The 18,183-nt window shown below is 39.7% G+C and overlaps 1 protein-coding gene across 1 annotated transcript in view; it reads right to left on the bottom strand.

Annotated features, from left to right (window-relative positions):
- Nucleotides 1-539: 539 nt before the first annotated feature.
- The window catches only part of maml3 (mastermind-like transcriptional coactivator 3), a 161,342-nt gene continuing 143,698 nt past the window's right edge, over nt 540-18,183 (bottom strand). Inside the window, exons 3-5 of the mRNA XM_049481145.1 lie at nt 12,692-12,967; nt 9,965-10,043; nt 540-4,399 (exon numbers count right to left, since the gene is read on the bottom strand). Of these exons, the coding sequence (XP_049337102.1) occupies nt 3,396-4,399; nt 9,965-10,043; nt 12,692-12,967 (1,359 nt within the window). The 3' untranslated portion in view covers nt 540-3,395. The remainder of the gene's footprint in view (nt 4,400-9,964; nt 10,044-12,691; nt 12,968-18,183) is intronic.

The following is an 18,183-nucleotide window of genomic DNA, read 5'->3' as shown; positions in this document are numbered from 1 at the left end:
GCATAGCTTAGCGTTCATCTCCAGATAGTGCGCTGTGGTTATAATCAATAAAAGGCTTTCTCTAGTGAGCTGGGTTTATGTAAATCGTGGGGTATTGTAGGGGTATGCATACACAGGAAATTTGGCAGTGTTAAATCAACACTGTTAGTGTTAAACTTTACACTTTCAGTGTTAATATAACACTAACAGTGTTGATTTAACACTGCCAAATTTCCTGTGTATAATAAGTCAGCACTGTTATGTAACAGTTTTGGGGTTTTGGAATTGGCTCATTTTCCAGTTTCGTATTGAATATTCCGAATTTTCTTTTGAAGGAGGAACATGTCTATTCTAGCTCCTCTTAGTGTCATTTTGATGAAACTTTTATTAAGGATCACTTGTTCATCAAACTAATATAACATATATATATATTTTTGTGTAATTTTACTTTTCAGAGAGAACACATACTTTTACTCAATTACTATTTTACCAAGAGTATTCATACTTTATCCTCAGTACAGAAGTTTCATATTGATAAAGAGAGAGTGTGAGATTGCTTTAAAAAAAAAAAAAAAAGATGACCCACTGAGGCCTATAGAAGCAGCAGGCTCGTTCTGTTAAAATTCCCTTCCTAGAATGACTAAATTCTTCAATAAAATCAAACTTCTGCCACAATATGCTGTCAAAATATCTGTCCTACATCACTCTATTATAGTACAACTTTTACCAGGTTAAATCTCTGTTCAAACAAGATTAAATTTCATTTCCATGTGAAAATACGGAACATTTACAGCCGCAGTGTTGAGAAGCTGTTCTGGATGGTGTATCTGAATGGTTTTAGCCTGTAGAGCTGATGCCATGCTTGTGTTCATAGCTGCCATATGACTTATGAGAAAACATCATCTCATCCAGCCTCCAGATTTTAAGCGGAGAGATAAGTTTGTAGCTGCCAAGTCTCTTTGATTACTGTTAACACACACACACACACACACACACACACACACACACACAAACGGTTGCCCAGCTACAGCAGAAAATCCACAATAGACTTGCAAAGAGAAAACAAAGAAGACTGTGATTCATGTTTCATCATGATGCCTGAAGAGCAGATACGAAACACTCTCGCGCACTTTCTCACACACACACACACACACACACACACACGACTAGAGCAGCGGGCCATGTCAGAGAGAGTGAGAAGATAAGGAGAACAGATTTGATAGATAGGGATGCACAATGATATCAGAATCTGAATCATCTCAGTATCAGGTAATTAGATTTGATTAGATTAAATTATTAGAATCCAGCTCTGCACAATCTGATAGGCTGAACAAGAAGGCCCCGCCCCCAGTTTCAGACTGAGCATCATAACTGAACAGCAGGTCTTGCAGCTAATCAATAGGCATTTAAACCCCTCCCCTTTGCACTGAGCCAATCATTGTCTGAAGGCGGAGCCTTGAGTCTAAAGGGAAGGTCTTGTTGGGCATACCGAGCTTCACTATGCTTTGGCTGGACTGACATGTACATGATTATGTTCCACACATGCTAGCTGTGATAATGGCCTGTATGTCCAGCTGATATTTGATGATGTATCTGCTGGTAAGTACAGAATTAGATGTTATATTTCCTTTAAATGCTGATCCAGATTTCTTTTTTTTATTGTGCTATGTACCAGTACTGAGTGATGGAAAAAATGTATGGTGATTTTGGGCTGTGTATTGGCAAGGACCTGCGGATATAGCTTATAACTTATATATCTACTAGATACAGATTATAACTGTCCAGTATCATTTATTTTACTTTAATCCTGGATATATGGAGATATGTGGAGTGCTTTATTAGTGTCATGACGTTCTGGATGAATGAATTCTGCTACAAATCTGATAAAATTACTGCACACCCCTAACTGAGATATAAAAAAATACAATATCATATCATATGCAATAATAAAATTTAATGTTCAATTTGTTGCAGTGGTGTATTCTTGAAATATATATATATATATATATATATATATATATATATATATACACACACACATCTCTCCAAGAGTATCTTTATCGCTATTGGGACTAGGTCAACATGGACGTCTAATTCTGTATCTACTGGCCATGAACCCAGCTAGCATACATGGTAGCCCTGCCAAGATATAGTGAAGCTCAGCATGCCCAACAAGGCCTTCAGACAATGTTTGATGCATGTAAATTAGGAATTAGATTGATAATATTGCAATACTTTTAAGATATTGATGTTTTCATACACCCCTGTTGGATATTAGTGCAGAATTCCCATATCAGTACATCCCGAATGATGAAAGAGTAGAGAAAGAAAGAAAAGCTGATATGAAACTGTTTGTTTGGCTTGTCGAATTACTGTGAAATGAAAGGGATCTCTTGGGTAAAGGTGACTGAGAGAAACACAGATATGTAAAATATACAGCCGCAGACACAGAGCAGAGCAGAGGGCCACAATCTCAGATTCTAGAGAGTGAATAAAAAGAGAACAGATGTGATTGATAGGGATGCACATGATGATCAGAATCATCTCAGTATCAGATTTGGACGATATATTTGATATCAAGTCCTTGGCCTCAGACTGGGCTCCATAACCATATGCCAGATACTGACTAGATGGCTGTAGCCCATCCCATCATTGTCTGGCAGGGCCTAGTACATAAAAAATATCAGATATGACTATCCAAATCACACTAAAGGGGTTACAGGTTAAAATATTGCGGTATAATATGATACAGTAAACCTAGATTACGTTTTTTCATGGAAAAAAATGTGGTTCAGAGTTAAACATAACAAAATAAGAACCACTGTCTGCCACTGCCACAGGTACAGTAATAAATGAAAAGTGATACTATTTTTTTGGAGAATCAGTTCCATACTACTGCAAAACAAAACAAAGAATCATGATGTTTGATATCTGCTCAGCATTTCCTTATCAGTGCATCCCTAGCAATAAAACAGAGAAAGAAACTAACTCACACATTCACACCCAAACACACTTCACAATTGGTTGAACGTTGATGAACCAGGCAGATGTTTGAAGATGGAGGCTGATATCTTGTCAAACCAAAACCGTTCTGTTTAGAATTCATTTTAGGGAAACTTGATTTGCAAACTTCACATTAGAAAAAGTGACTGCAGGACTGAAGGAAAGATGGGCACATCATCATTAAGCCTAAAGAGACTCAGCTCCTAGATGGGAGCACAGCTCGGAGATCGTTGGTTTAAATATAGTGACAGCACACGTACAATACACGACATGTAATATTTTCCCCAAGTTGTTGAACATTAAATGAAAACAGCGAAACGAAAACACATCCATAAATCTTTTTCCTTTTTTACGTAATAAAAAACACTTTTTCCCCAGGCCCGTCCCAAAACCTATACAGTTTTCTGTGTTGGCTATTGACTAGGGAAGAACTCATCCATCCAGCCATCTGTTGAGTCCAGCTCTGCACTGTCTGATAGGCCAAAAGAAACCCCGCCCCCACCTCCCGATGGAGCGCCGTAACCATATGCCAGGTCCTGGCTAGACGTCCGTTGATAGCCTTGTGGCTGACCGGCAGGCATATAAGCCCCTCCCCCTGGTCCCGCCCCCGCTAATGCCTGGGCAGAGCCTTGTCCGAAAGCCATGTTGGGCATGCCGCCCTGGCTCATGCCAGGCATCACCATGCCCCGTGGCTGCCCAGTCCTCGGCTGGCCCGCCATGTGTGGCATCATAGGTCCACCCATACTAGCTGGGTTCATGGCCCGTGGGTCCACCATGCCCTGGCCGCCCATCCCTTGGGCAAAATGCTGCTTGGGCATCCTCGACGGCTGCCCACCTTGCATTGGGTAGTTACTGTTAAACGCCACCATGTCGTTTGTAGTCCTTCCAGCCATGGCTTGAAGATTTTGCTGCTGTTGCTGCGGTGGCGGCTGCTGCTGCTGGGGCCACCCCTGGCCTCCACCTCCCATCATGCTCTGCAGTCTCTGCGCCTGGGCTTTGGCCATGGGCTGCCCGACGCCGCCTGGCTTCATCTGCTGCTGAGACAGCGCAGGGTTCATCAGCATGCCCTGACCATAGCCACCACCCGCAGCACCGCCCGCTACCATCCCCTGGCCATTGTTGCCTGCAGGTCTCTGAGCCATGCCCATGGCTCCCTGGTTGGGATGGTGTTGCGGCTGGAGCATCTGCCCCATTCCCGAGTTCATGCCTTGGTACATGCCTGTCTGGCCACCCGCCTGACTTCCGTAGGCCATGCCCATCTCCCCCTGACCAGGCATGGGACCGGAGTTCTGGACCGGGGTCATCTGTAGGATGCCTTGGTTCTGCTGCTGCTGCTGTTGTTGCTGCTGCTGAAGGAGTCGGGCGTTCCTCATGTTCTGAAGAGCCTGGTTCCTCGCCGCCATCTCTTGTGGTGTGCCTACAAGAGACCAAAAACAGGGTGTGAGGGTTGAAGTAGATGTAGATGTCCCTGATCATCATATATAATCTAAGAATGTCAGAGTTGTGTGTGTGTTTTAAGGTTCTTTTATCGCTATGAATTTTTCTATTTCACACTTGTACCTCCTTGAAACCACTCTGTTGTAAGGATTCTAAATGTTCTGTTGATATTACACTTGTGTTGTGCAAGTAATTGTGTATATGAATTGAACCAGGGAACAGCTGGGAATGCCCAAATCTGTATATGTTGTGGCAGTGGGTGCCAGATGTAGGGAACATTTCAGTCAGAGTACAGTCAGAAAAGGCAATACCATGCTCTCTTCACTGTGAGTGGTAATGCCTTTGATGACATATTTCCGACATATATCAGCAGTGGCATTTACCTTAAATTGTTCATGCAAACAGATGAACAACTGCAGCACAATACAAAATAGCCAGTTATAACGGAGCTCATTTATCTTATATCGATCAGATAGATGCAGCAAAAACGGTCTTTGAGTTTTAAAGGAGTTTTAGAGGTAAACACAGTGTTCAACTATAGTAAAGATATCGATAATAATAAATGTGATGTATACTAATATTCTAATGAGTACAATGTATAACAACACTGTTTTTGGACGGTCCATTTCATGGCCTTGTTGATGCTCAATTGAATGTCTAATAAATGCAACTTAACCTTTTGTTGAATATAAATAATTAAAAACTGAATCTAACCCTACACCTACATTTTTACGTCTAACTCTAAACCTAATCCTAAAATTAAGATTAGAGTTTGGGTAAGAGTTGCATATAGGGTAACATTTAAAAGAGAATCATTTACTTTTACCTTTCAGTTCAATTGCATTTAATAGAAATGCAGTTGAATGTGAGTGTTAGTTGAATGTCAGTTAAGCATCAATGAGGCCATCAAATGGACCATCCAAGAAAAGTGTTACCCAATGTATACTTCTACTACTGTTATTAGTACGGCTAATAATACTAAATGCAATAGAAAAAAATGCAATGCAATACATTACTACTATAAATAAATGCAATGAAAGCTGCATGTGTATGAACTTGGAAAGGGTGTATCCATCCTGATGATCTGTGCTGGTTTAGACAAAAAAAAAAAAAAAAGATCGTACAGAGAAATTCGGGGGGCCAGGTTGCCACGGCAACAGGCCGAGCTTCCAGAGGGAGAGTTCAACCCTGCCAATAAATAAATAAATAAATAAACAAACAAACAGGAGCAGGTGAGGCTTTGAGAAGAGGAAGCTGAAGAGCAGAGAGAGGAGGGAGCTTTCATCGGCTGAAACTGAGCCCACGATCAGCTCCACCATCGCTGCGGGAGCGAGCGAGACGAGAGAGTGTGTGTGTGTGTGTGTGTATATATGTGTTCTTGAGATTTGAGTGCTATACTTTGAAGCTGAATTTAGAGCTCAGCCAGCCAGATCTGGCTACGATAGGTTTGGTCAGTGTCAGGCCAGCGGCTTGGCTGGAGAGCGGTGCAGCGCGCTGTGGTCACTGGAGTGATGGATGTATCTTCTGGAGATAATTAGCTCCCAGCTGGTGTGCTGAATGCTCAGCTGAAGAAAGCATCAGAAACAATGGTGCTCAACCAAACAAACACGGGGAAGCTGACAGATTAGCATGCTCAGTAATTGAACTGAATGATGCATTAATTACACTGTCACTTCAGGAAAACAGGCATCTAATTCTTTAAGAACTTATTCTTAAGAACATATTCTTTACTAACAGCAGCTCGGCTTATTAAAAATAATGAATAAATAGCGCTTTTGTACTTTAATATTATTCCTAACTGGAACATTTAACCATTAGAAAAATTATACATAATTTAAATGGAAGGAACATATAATTCATACCATGACTGCCTATACTAATGTGTAATGTTTGTGGGGACACCCCTTCTAGTCAAAGCAGCATTCAGCTACTTTACTCAGCAACCATTGCTGAAACAGATGTGCAAATCCATACAACATTGATCTAGTATCTGTAAAGAAGAGGGATAGGCTTTTATAATTGGAGCAAATAAACATAAATCTATTGGCACCATGTCTAATGGCAGGTATGGGATATACAGGGGTTTAAAGCATCCCAACATTGAGCTGTGGAGCAAAGAAATTATGTTCTTTGGAATGATGATACAGAATCATCAAATCAAACTGAGCAATCAAATTATCGCAGCAATGTTTTTAAATGTAGTAGAAAGCCTTCTCTGAACAGTAGAAACAAAAACACAATTAACTTTTTAATACCCTTGATTTAAGAAGAAATAATGAATGAGCAGGTGTCCAAATACGTTTGTCTGTATATTTTGTGTAATAGGGAAAGACTTGTTTTCGGGAGTTAACCCTTTCAGACCCTGCATCCATTACAATGGACATGTATTTTCTTTATTTTTAAATGTTTTTTGCACATACCACTATTGGAGAGCAGTTATCCATCAGAATAGACCAAGTTTAGAAACCAATAAATCAGTAGCTTGGCCCTGTCCACTGCACTGGAAAAAAATGTAGTACTAGAGCCATTAAGGGAAAGTTACAGCTAATTTTTAATAATTTAATGTGATTTTAGAATACTTTTTAATCATCTTTTAACTGTTTAGGGATGGTTTATGAAATAAAAAGCTCAATATTAAATATAAAATATTACATAGACTTACAACCTTCTTTGTCTGTGCATTACAGACAGAAAAAGCATTGTAACATTTTTTACCATCCCTGGAGTTAATTCAGCTCTGAAAGAGTTAATGGTCTTGAATGTAAAGGCATTAGCTTGCGAAGCTCTCTGATCTAGTAGCTAGTAGCCAGAATAGCCTTTATATACATACGTTTGTTTTATTATTGCAGCCAGATGTTTCTCTGTTATACAGTACGTCTGTCTCCATTCTAAGGAGAAGAGAGGAGGCAGGTCTGGTTTGACAAGGAAGATAAATTAGCTGGGGGTGTTGTGAAGATGGGAGCTTAGTGAACAGCCTTTCCAACAAGGACTGGTGAGAATGGTGGCGGCAGTAAATTAGTCAGAATTACTGGTCTAACAGATGGTTGAAAGGTATTACTAGGGATTCTGTAAGTCTCTCAAAAGCTTCCCCCCAACATGCTTTTATTTTAGACACTATGCTGAAAAAGTGTTGGATATACAGCTCTGGAAAGAATTGAGACTAGTTCAGTTTCTGAATCAGTTTCTCTGATTTTTGTTATTTATAGGTTTATGTTTGAGTAAAATTAACATTGTTGTTTTATTTTATAAACTACAGACAACATTTCTCCCAAATTCCAAATAAAAATATTGTCATTTAGAGCATTTATTTACAGAAAATGAGAAATGGCTCAAAAAATGCAAAACAAAACAAGTTTATACTGATAAAGTTTTAAGAGTTCAGAAATCAATATTTGGTGGAATAACCCTGGTTTTTAATCACAGTTTTCATGCATCTTGGCATGTTCTCCTCCACCAGTCTTACACACTGCTTTTGGATAACTTTATGCCACTCCTGGTGCAAAAATTCAAGCAGTTCAGCTTGGTTTGATGGCTTTTGATCATACATCTTCCTCTTGATTATATTCCAGAGGTTTTCAATTTGGTAAAATCAAAGAAACTAGTCATCTTTAACTGTTCTGTTATTTTTTTCCAGAGCTGTATGTGGAAGACTATCCTAACAGCTATTCTAAGGGTAGCTCTTGGAATGTATTTAAATGTCCTGAGACTGCACATCCACCAAACACTCTAAAATACAACGCAATCAAAACACTTGCATCAACCTACAATTCTTGTATCAGTGCATTACCACTATAAACATTGTGTATTAAGGCTTTTTGCAATATATGCAAGTGTAGTTGGTATATTTAACACAGCATTTCTACACACATTGTCAATCTTTTCAGATACACTGACCACATAGCAGGATTTTGTAGTCCTATAATTACAGACTGTAGTTATGTATCTGTTTTTTGTGCATAATTTATTATTTTCCTCCTTTCACACTGTTCTTCAAATAGTCAGGATTCCACAGGATAAACCATCACACAGCAGCTAGTATTTGTGTGGTTGGTCATTCTAAGCACTGCACAGATGCTGCCACACTAGAGTTGTCAGTGTGTAGTGCTGGTACAGTGAGTTGATCAGATACAGCAGTGCTGCTGGAGTTTTTAAACATTGTGTTTAATCTCTTACTGTCCTCCACTCTATTACACATTCTTATCTACAGCTGCTCCACCCTGTAGATAAATGTAGTAAAATCAGAGACAGAAGCTCATCCTGTAGTCCTTCATCAGTTCCCACAGAAAGCTGCCCACAGGGGTTTGTGAACTCTCAGTCCAGGAGTGACACTGAGGGAGGTGTTTAAAAACTGCACAGCACTGCTGTGTCTGATCCACTCATATCAGCACAACACACACTGACACCTCATACCATTTGAAGAACAGATTGAAAGGAAGATAATATAGTATGCAGAGAAACAGATAGAGCACTGCAGTAGATTCAAGATTTTGTATATTCTTATGTTACAAATACAGGAACATTTTTCACAAGTCAGCTATCTGACATATTATGCTAATGATAACACATTCTGCCATATTTTAAAGTATTATATCTGTTTGCATTTTGTCTAAAATGACCATTTTATTAAGCCATCACATGCTAAAGCTAAATCCTGATCTGGCTGAGGTCAGGTGATTGGACAGTCTATCTTAGACTAAATGCTGTTTTCACTTAAATGTGTCCAAAAAAAAAAAAAAAAAACCTTTGGTGCATGTGCCGCTGATGGGGCTGAATAAGAGGGCATTTCCCGCTGGATCTAAATCTAATATGGTTTCCATGGCAACATGACAGCAAGATCAATAGACAGACTTCGCTTTAGGGTGTGTGCACATGTGTGTATGGGGGATGTATTTTGCATATGTGTGAATATGATGACAGTGTTGCCTGTGTGTATTGTATGACGTGTCTGGGTCCTCGATGCCTAATATTTATATTTTTCTACCACGTTAGTCCACATGCTTCTTTCACTTCAGATACCTTTACCATCAGGGGATTATTTAGTACTTAAGTGCAGTAGTGAAATAGGTTTACTATATATTCTACTATACATCTCTGAAAGTTTACTGATGGGTCCTAGAAATTATATTTATAAAAAAGGGAAAATTTTATTTTTTAGACTCTTGGTATATGTTGTCACTGTCATGCAAAAACATAGTATCTCTTATTTTCTACCAAATTTAGCTGAGCCAATTAACCCACCAAATACCTAGGACTTGCAGTGCTCCCAACACTAGTAAGGTGAGAACAAGCACCTCTCTGACTCTGGCTGCTGATGGTGAAGCAGCAAGACCTGGCATTCAAATTGCAATCCTCAGGCATAGAATCTTAGTCTGCCTGTCAGAAATTTATGATGAATGGAGAAAACAGAAATACTACCAAAATGACTTGTTTTTTGCTTATAAAAAGATGCTGCTTTAAAGATATAAGGTTTCTGTATGAGACTGGCAACATACACGTGTATAAAGAAAGCCTCAACAAACCAGAGTAACTAAAACATGACTCTTACCCTGAAACTGCTGGAGTGGATACGGGTTCCTCTGTGCTTGACTCATCTGTCTGGGTAGATGCTGCTGTTGCTGCTGTAACTGTAAACATACACACAGTGTTACTCACACTCAGTAAACAATCACTAACACAACAACTGCATGCAGATGGCACTGGGGATTAAAGACCAAAATCATTATGATTTTATTTTGTATATTATTTTGTATACTTTCCTACTGGCCTTGACCATAACACACAGTTAAAAACAGAAAAATTGAGCAATTTATTACATTTATTACACAATTTGAATTATTTTATTTCTAAGAACTAGTCCACACCATTTCATTTTTTTAACAAGTAGTACAATGTGTCTGACTTCTATCACATTTCTGTTCTGTGTTTTGCTAATTATGGACAAAATAGCTCATTCATTCCTGTGCATATAACACTGCCACAGGATGGGGGCGCTCTGACAAATTTGAGTCGCTCTCTAAAAAAAGGGTGGACTTGTGCAGCTTACACAAATCCCTGCCCTCAGTAATACTGTATACTGCAGTAACATTTGACACACTTTACCCTGTCCAGATGGGATTAGTTTCTCAGGGGGACATCTGCGAAAAATATTCACACTTCTACTCAGAGTTAAAACTCTTGCATCTAGAATGCAACTAAAAAAACCAGGAGGACCAGTGAGTTTTTTTTTTTTTTGGCTTTCTCAGTCACGACATCACGTTCAGTAGCTCCTCCATTTCCACTTGCTGCTGTGTTTTTACATGGATCTCCATGGAAACGTGCTGAAAGTGTAATAACGGTGCATGGCAGTGGACAAATAGCTTTTTATTAAACGCTAGGAGACCAAACTCAAAGTTTTGTGTCAGGACGGGACTAAAATTACCGGACGACCACAGAGTTCAAAGAAAAACAGTAGATAATTCAGCCTGTAATTTTCTCAGTGGACGTCAGAGAACAACACATACATGGTCGTTCCAGAAGGGAATAAAATCACAGAGGACCCCCATAAAAGAGAAAATTACCCCAGGTCCTCCTGAGAAACTAATCCCGTCTGAAAAGGGCTTAAGACTGTATGGAAAAAACCCTAATGCTGTCATAATCATGCTGATATAATGCACAGTGCACTTGATGACTGTGTTCTTTGTACAATAATGCACATTAACTACTGAAATATTAATTAGGTTTATTAGGATACCTATTTATGTCCACCTCTTACATTAATATTTTTTACTTAAATCTGTACTTAAGTACTTTTTTACTTAAGTATGTGTCAAGTTAATATCATGAATGAAGGTTACACAGATGAGGCTACACAAATGTTATTTAGACAATAATATATTTAAGGCCAATTAAATGCTGGAATGCATATAAAGGGATTGTTTTAATTAAATGGATAAACATTGTCAAGATAATGGGCAAAACAGTGCAGTTGTGTGTGTGAGTGAGAGAGAGATAGAGGGGTTAGGAGTGGGCTAGGCAGATCAGTTGTATGTGGAGGAGGCAGAGATGTGTGTACATGTTTGACTTCCTGTATCAGTTTAAACTCTGTTTAGCAGTGTATTCCCAGCTGTAACAGATGAAAGAATGAATTAAAATAGCAGGTGGTGTGTGTGCACACACACTTTGATCAATGGAACTTTAAGTGTGTATAAGCAGATGCTTCTCTTGTAAAACATTAACAAACACACACACACCTAATTGTGTTTAGTGTATATTACAGCATGGGCAAAAATATACAGAGCTGCCACTTTATTAGAAACACTAAATTACACCAAACATACAAATGCACTCTATAAAAATACAATTAAATACATTAGACCCTGTACACCAACCAACAGCTGTAAGAGATAAATACCTTTTTAATCCAAGAGTGATTATCCTTATTACTGCTTTAAATGAAAGATTCCCTCTTTTGTCTTGTCACTTTCTAGTAGTTACACTACAGGCTGTTTCATGACTAAGATGATGTGCTATAGCTGTAGAATTATGTTGATGGCTCGAGTGCTCTAAGGTGTACTAGCAATTTACAGGTGCATTAGGGGCGTGGCCACTTCATATTGATTTCAATATAACAAACGTGATTGTAAATGTGATGGCAGTGGCGTTTTTCCTACAACAGATGTATTAGGCTATATGCGGATAGCATTACTTGGTGACACTTGTACAGGTTGGTTGGTAAAATGAGCAGCTTAATAGCTAAGAAAAGTAGTTCATCCTGATTTACAGCATGAACATACATTATGGGTATTTTTTGCCTTTAATCTCTGACATTTTAGCTCTTCAGGTCCAGCCCATAACTGGAAATTGTAAAAAATCTATAGGCATTTAAGGAAAAAAAATAACTAAAAACGTAAAAAGTAATTTTAATATTGTTGAAGTATATTTTAAAGATATATTGTGGGGAAAAAAGCTTTAAAAATCTTTGTTTTAAAAAAAAAGAGGCAGTGTTTTTAAGCAAACAATTTGTTGGTTAACAGCTGTTAGCTGGTTGCCTGCTTGTCTGTCGTTTTAATATGGGGCAAAGTATGAGTTAAATTGTGATGTGTAAATCTAGCTGGGTGCTGAATGGCCAGAGATCCTTCAGTTTTGTCCATCATTACTGTGTAGTTGCTATGTTTCAGTGTTTGGAGCTTTAGTAGCCGAAAACCAAAGATCGATTTGACTGAAGTAGTTTATGTACCATTCAGTAGAAAATGACCATAACTCGCCACACACACGCTACATGCTCGCTGCTCACCTGCTCTGCCAGTAGGTGGTGCTGTTGCCTCTGTTCTCTCAGTAGCTGAGCTTTCTGCTGCTCCATCATGTGGAGCTGCACTCTCTTCTCCTGCTCCATAGCCATCATCTGCTTCATCATGGCTGCCTGCTGCTGCTGCTGTTGGTTGCCCATGTAGGCACCTGGTCCTGCCACTGGTACCGTGCCGTTGGGTCCAGCAGTGGCCACGCCCCCTGGACCTGTGTGAGGGGGCTGGACGCCTCCGGCTTGGCGTGGCATGCCCACCATGCCCTGTTCCTGAGAGGAGAACAAAAGTGGAGAGACAAAAACTTGTGTTAAGAATGCAAGAGACTAGTGTTAGCCATTATTAATGGATACCACAGTGAAAAATTAAACAAACTTGTTTAAATATAATCAAAAATGTCTGGTAACATTTGGACGTCACATATTAAATGATCTTAACCAAATTTGAGGTATGACTAATAACATTTGTTGCCGATTCCAATAAAAAGCATTGAACTGAGTATTTATTCAACTGCTAATTTAGCATTTACTGCTAATACTGAAACCAAGCATTTAAAGCAGCATTACGTGAAAATTGTTTGCTCATCAGCTATATTCTCTTTATTATTACAGTCAGTGAAGCATCACTATGATTCTGAAGCTAATATTTAATAGCACAAAATGCTACATAATGTTGTTTTAAGTGCCAGCATTGGCACAGATAATTATACTGGTACTGGGTTAAAGCTTAGACTGGCACTTAAATACAATTCAAAACTAATAATAATGCTTTTGCCCAAGAAAAATGAGTGCATTTTGATCAAGTTTGAAATTAATCATTTGTTTACTGGAATTGAAAACAGGCCAAATGTCACGGAACAGGAATTACTATCATGTTTAATGACTTTTGCCTGGTCCTACCAAAGCTTAAGAATACTGCACTGACCTACATTATATTCATGTGTGGTCTCCTTTATTGTATGTGATTTCTGCTAGAGTTGCTTGTCTGTTTGCATGTGCATTTCTAGCCAGATGCCACCGGTTAGAATCATTACCACTAGGGGTTTACCATATCGTATCAAACGCGACAATATTGCTAACATTTTTTAATATCAAGAACCATTTTATACCCTGTTCTATATCACCCACCCCTTTTTTCCACATCATTTAAATTCCACATATAGTGCTTATGTTGTATTTGGAGAGATTGCCAGGGTTGCCAGGTCCAGCAAAAAATCTGCCTAATGTCTGTCTAAAACCCATCCATCAGCTTAAACCAGCATACTATCTAAAGTTGGCACAGACATTCAAAACAGAGGTAATTTTCATTTTGAACTTTTTGGCGGCCGTAATAAATAAAAAAGTACCCCTGAATTTTCACCCATGACTCTCAAACAAACCCAGTTTGGCGGGAAAAATGCAAACCTGGCAACTCTGGTAACAGAGTCAATGCAATAGAACAATTCACATGGAAATATTAATATGAAAAAGTAAAATAGAAAATTGTAAATACTTAATACTGCCTTAATTGCAGTTTACTTGAATTAAAGGCATTAGTTGCAGCCCTAGATTGAGGAATGTTAAATTCCTACAAAGCTTCAAGAATGGAAGGTCACATCCACCTGCACCCACCATCAGACCTCTAGCTCACATAATTCACTTTGCCTTGCCATGAGCACACTGGCCAGTGTTTAACCTCACAACTTGCATAAAATGTGTGTTTCCAAGCCATTCCCTGAGGAAACGCTTCACAATGAATTTACATACTGTTGTCCCATGACTTTAGGACACATCACTGTGTATCTAATGTTTTTTTAGCTTTATATAGAGAGGGGTTTTAGAAGAGTGATGGTGTGTTTGTTTGTTTTTGGACACACAGGTGCTGTATTGATGTATTGGTGGAATTAGCACTCTGCCTCTCTTTCTCTCTCTCTAAAAGCAGATGCTTCACATCCATCCACCAGACCAGAGCGATCGATAAGTGCAAATCTCCCCGGACGCTGCAGGATCTCCTCACTTAACCAGGCAGGCTGACGAAGCGAGCGCCGGGCAGTGTGTGTGTATATGTGTGTGTGTGTGATGTCCACAGTGTCCAGATGAGGGCAGTGTTGATCTATCGTTCCTGTCTCTGAACCGTCATATCTCTATTTCCTCCACCTCCATGCCTATCTTGCAGTCATGCACGCCCTCTCCCTCTCTCTCTTTTTCTCCAACTCCATCCCTCCATATCTCTACTTATCTCTCTCCCTCACACCCCTGCTTTCTCTTTTCCAGCCCAAACTCTACCATCCATACTTTCCTCTCCATCTCTCTCTTCTTTACTTGCTCACACTCTCCCCGCCTCTCTCTCTCTTGCTTTCTCTCTACCTTTCTCGCTCTCTCTTGCTCTCTCTTTCTCTCTCTCTCTCGCCCTCTCTCGATGGCTTAATCATGAGTGCAGTAATATACATCTCCCTCTTCCTCCCGGATAATGTGTGTGAGCCAGACTACTCCTCAACTGAGCATGACGAGAGAAAGAGTGTGCGCAACTGCAGGAGAGATGAAGTGAAAGAAAAAAGAGAAATAGAGGAGAGAGAGAAAGGAAGAGGTAAGAAGTGTGAGCATGAGAACAAGCAAGTAAAAAAGAAAATAATGACAGAGTTAGAGAAAATAAAGAGAAGGGAATAAAGTGAATTAAAACATGAGAGATTAAAATGAGGGAAATGGTGAAAAGGTGAGAGAAGAAAGAGGCCAATGAGAATGACAAAGAAAGCAGAAAAACAGAGGGAGAGAAATCTGGAAGACAAGTGATAAAAGCTAAAAGAGAAATGATAGAGTCAGTAGAGTGATAAAGCAAGAGTCAAAAAGAAACGGAAAAAAGTAAGAACAAGAGAAAGAGGGCGAGCAATGGAGAGAGAAATCTGAAAGATGAGTGATAAGAGGGAAAGGAGAGAAAATAAAGGGGCAGGAGAGAGAGAGCGAGGGAGTGCGAGAGCAGGTAGCCAGGCAACAGCGGCTGTAATGTTGAGCAGATGGTGCTCATAGGAGCCATGATGGACGACAGCGGGCGGCAGCCTCTAACAACACACACAGACCCAGGGGAGGGAGGGAGAGAGAGAGAGGGAAAGGGGAAGGAGAGAGAGAGAAAGAGAGAGGGGAAGGGGGGAGACGGTAAAAGAGAGAGAGAGGAGCGTAAATAAAGTGGCATGCCTCTTATTCCTCCCTCTGCCTCTTTCTATCCTCATCCCTCGTGTTTCCTCTGCACGCACTGTCCACCTTCCTCCTCCTCCTCCTCTCTCTTTCTCTCCTCTCTCTTTCTCTTTGTTTTCACTTGCTCCACCTGGTCCGACCACAACACATGACAACATACACCCACATAACCTACACTAAATGACATTTGTATTGGAACATACACACTCTCGTGCTCTCTCTTTCCCTCCCTCTTACAGACAAACACATGCACACAGTACTCTGTGTATTTAAGCTACTCCAACATATGGCTAAAGTCCTTAGCATTGATTGTATAATCTGTATCGGAACAATTAACACAATTAACACAGTAATCAGTTCTATTAGCTCTGCAGTCATTTCGTATTCCTGCTAAACTACAGATACAGATGTTTGTGAACACCTCTTATACTGAATACTTCTTTATTTACTTCAAGGTGTACCCACTGATGACACAGATCCACATCCACACATACAGCTTATCTACTCACAGTAGATAAAGTATTATTTCCAAAAGAATAGGACCATCTAGAGAAGATGAGCATGAATTTACTGGCACCAAACTGTCACAGCAATACAGCAATGCTTCATAATTTAGTAAAAACAATAAATGAGCAGCTGTCCCAATACTTTTTGTCAGCGTTGGTATTTTTAAATGTCTGATAATCCGTACCAGCTAGAGAAGAAACTATTTTTATATCTATAATTTTTTTTTTTTACATTTTCAGACAAATACTTTCGGTTGCCAAATATTCGGTGCACCCATAGTACTGCTTCATTCATCAGTCAATCTATTGTAAATACTCTTGACTATGTAGTTCCAATGGCATCTGTCAAGTAGAGGTAGAACAATATTTAATTATTGTAATGTCGTATCATTTAGATCTTATATCGATATGTGCCGATATAATATCTATATTGATATGTTTTTTTTTATTGAAACAGATGCTCTAAACTCCATAAGACTTGCCATCCCCTCCCAATTGGACATACTAAATTTACAGCCTTATTACTCCACATGGTGGCGCTAGAATAAAATTAATAGAGTAAACCTGCAGTGAAGAATTTTGGTAGTTGAATTCTGTGAAACTGACACCAATTAATTCATAATTTTTGGTATTTACTTATTTATAAGCATTTTATCCTCTTTAGTAACGCAGATGCTATGAAGTATCCTAGAGAATTGCTATATATTACTATATATGGAGTATCACAGATAATGTGGGAGATTGTTAACATGGGCAACGTATCGTGACCTACTGTAGGATAGGTAGGATCTACATATTAGGCAGCAAAAGAACGATAATTTCTTGAAGGTCATGTGATAAAAGCAGGATGGACGAGCATCATGATCTAACTGACTTTAACAAGAACCAAACTATACTGGCTAAAGAACTGGGTCAAAACATCTCCAGAACATGTGTGGAATGTTCCACTAAAGATATCAATGATTGGTCAAGTAGAAAACCAAAAATCTTGCAGTAGGTTTGCTTGGACACACATCTGAACCCCCAACACATCCTCACATCCACCCCCTCAACCACACACACACACACACACACTCACTCCAGGAGAGCAGGTTATTAGGGAGGGAGTCGACTACATAAGCATCCAATTTGGTTAAAGCAGCAGGCGTCAGGGCTTCTGCCCCCCCCCCCCCCCCATACACACACACACCAAAAAAACACTCAGAACTGCTGCAGAAACGTGCACACTCTCTCTCCCAGCCCACATGTAAGCACTACACACAGCAGAGAGTGAGAAACTGCAGAATGCACAATAATCTAATCTACAGTTCAGCACAGACTGATCGCTTCCATTGATCACAAACACAAACACACACACACACACACACACACTCAGATTGATTACCAGTAGTGAGCTTGGCCCTGATCACACACTAATCTGGGAGGCTTGCTCCCAACATCTCGCCTAATAACACACCACGTGCCGGCACACACTCCTCCGGGGGGGTGAGCGAGTGTGTGCTGCGCTACAGAACAATGCACAAATATTCAAATAGTCTTGTGTGCATATATACACACACACACACACACACACACACACACACACACACACACACACACACACACACAGCAAATCCCTGCACTACAGATCCACTAGGCAGCTATAAGCTACATGTTCATGAAGGTCAGTGTGAAAGATGGGTTAAAAGGTTAAAACTGAGTTTAAGGGTTAAAAATGAGTGTAAGGGTAAGGCTGGGTTTAAAGGTTAAGGTTGAGTATAAGGGTTAAGGCAGGGTTTAAGGGTTAAAGCCGAGTTAGATGGTTAAGAAAGGCTT

This window comes from Astyanax mexicanus, chromosome 7 (assembly GCF_023375975.1).
Source record: "Astyanax mexicanus isolate ESR-SI-001 chromosome 7, AstMex3_surface, whole genome shotgun sequence".
Lineage (NCBI taxonomy): Eukaryota > Metazoa > Chordata > Actinopteri > Characiformes > Acestrorhamphidae > Astyanax > Astyanax mexicanus.
This window is presented reverse-complemented; position numbering and strand designations above follow the sequence as displayed.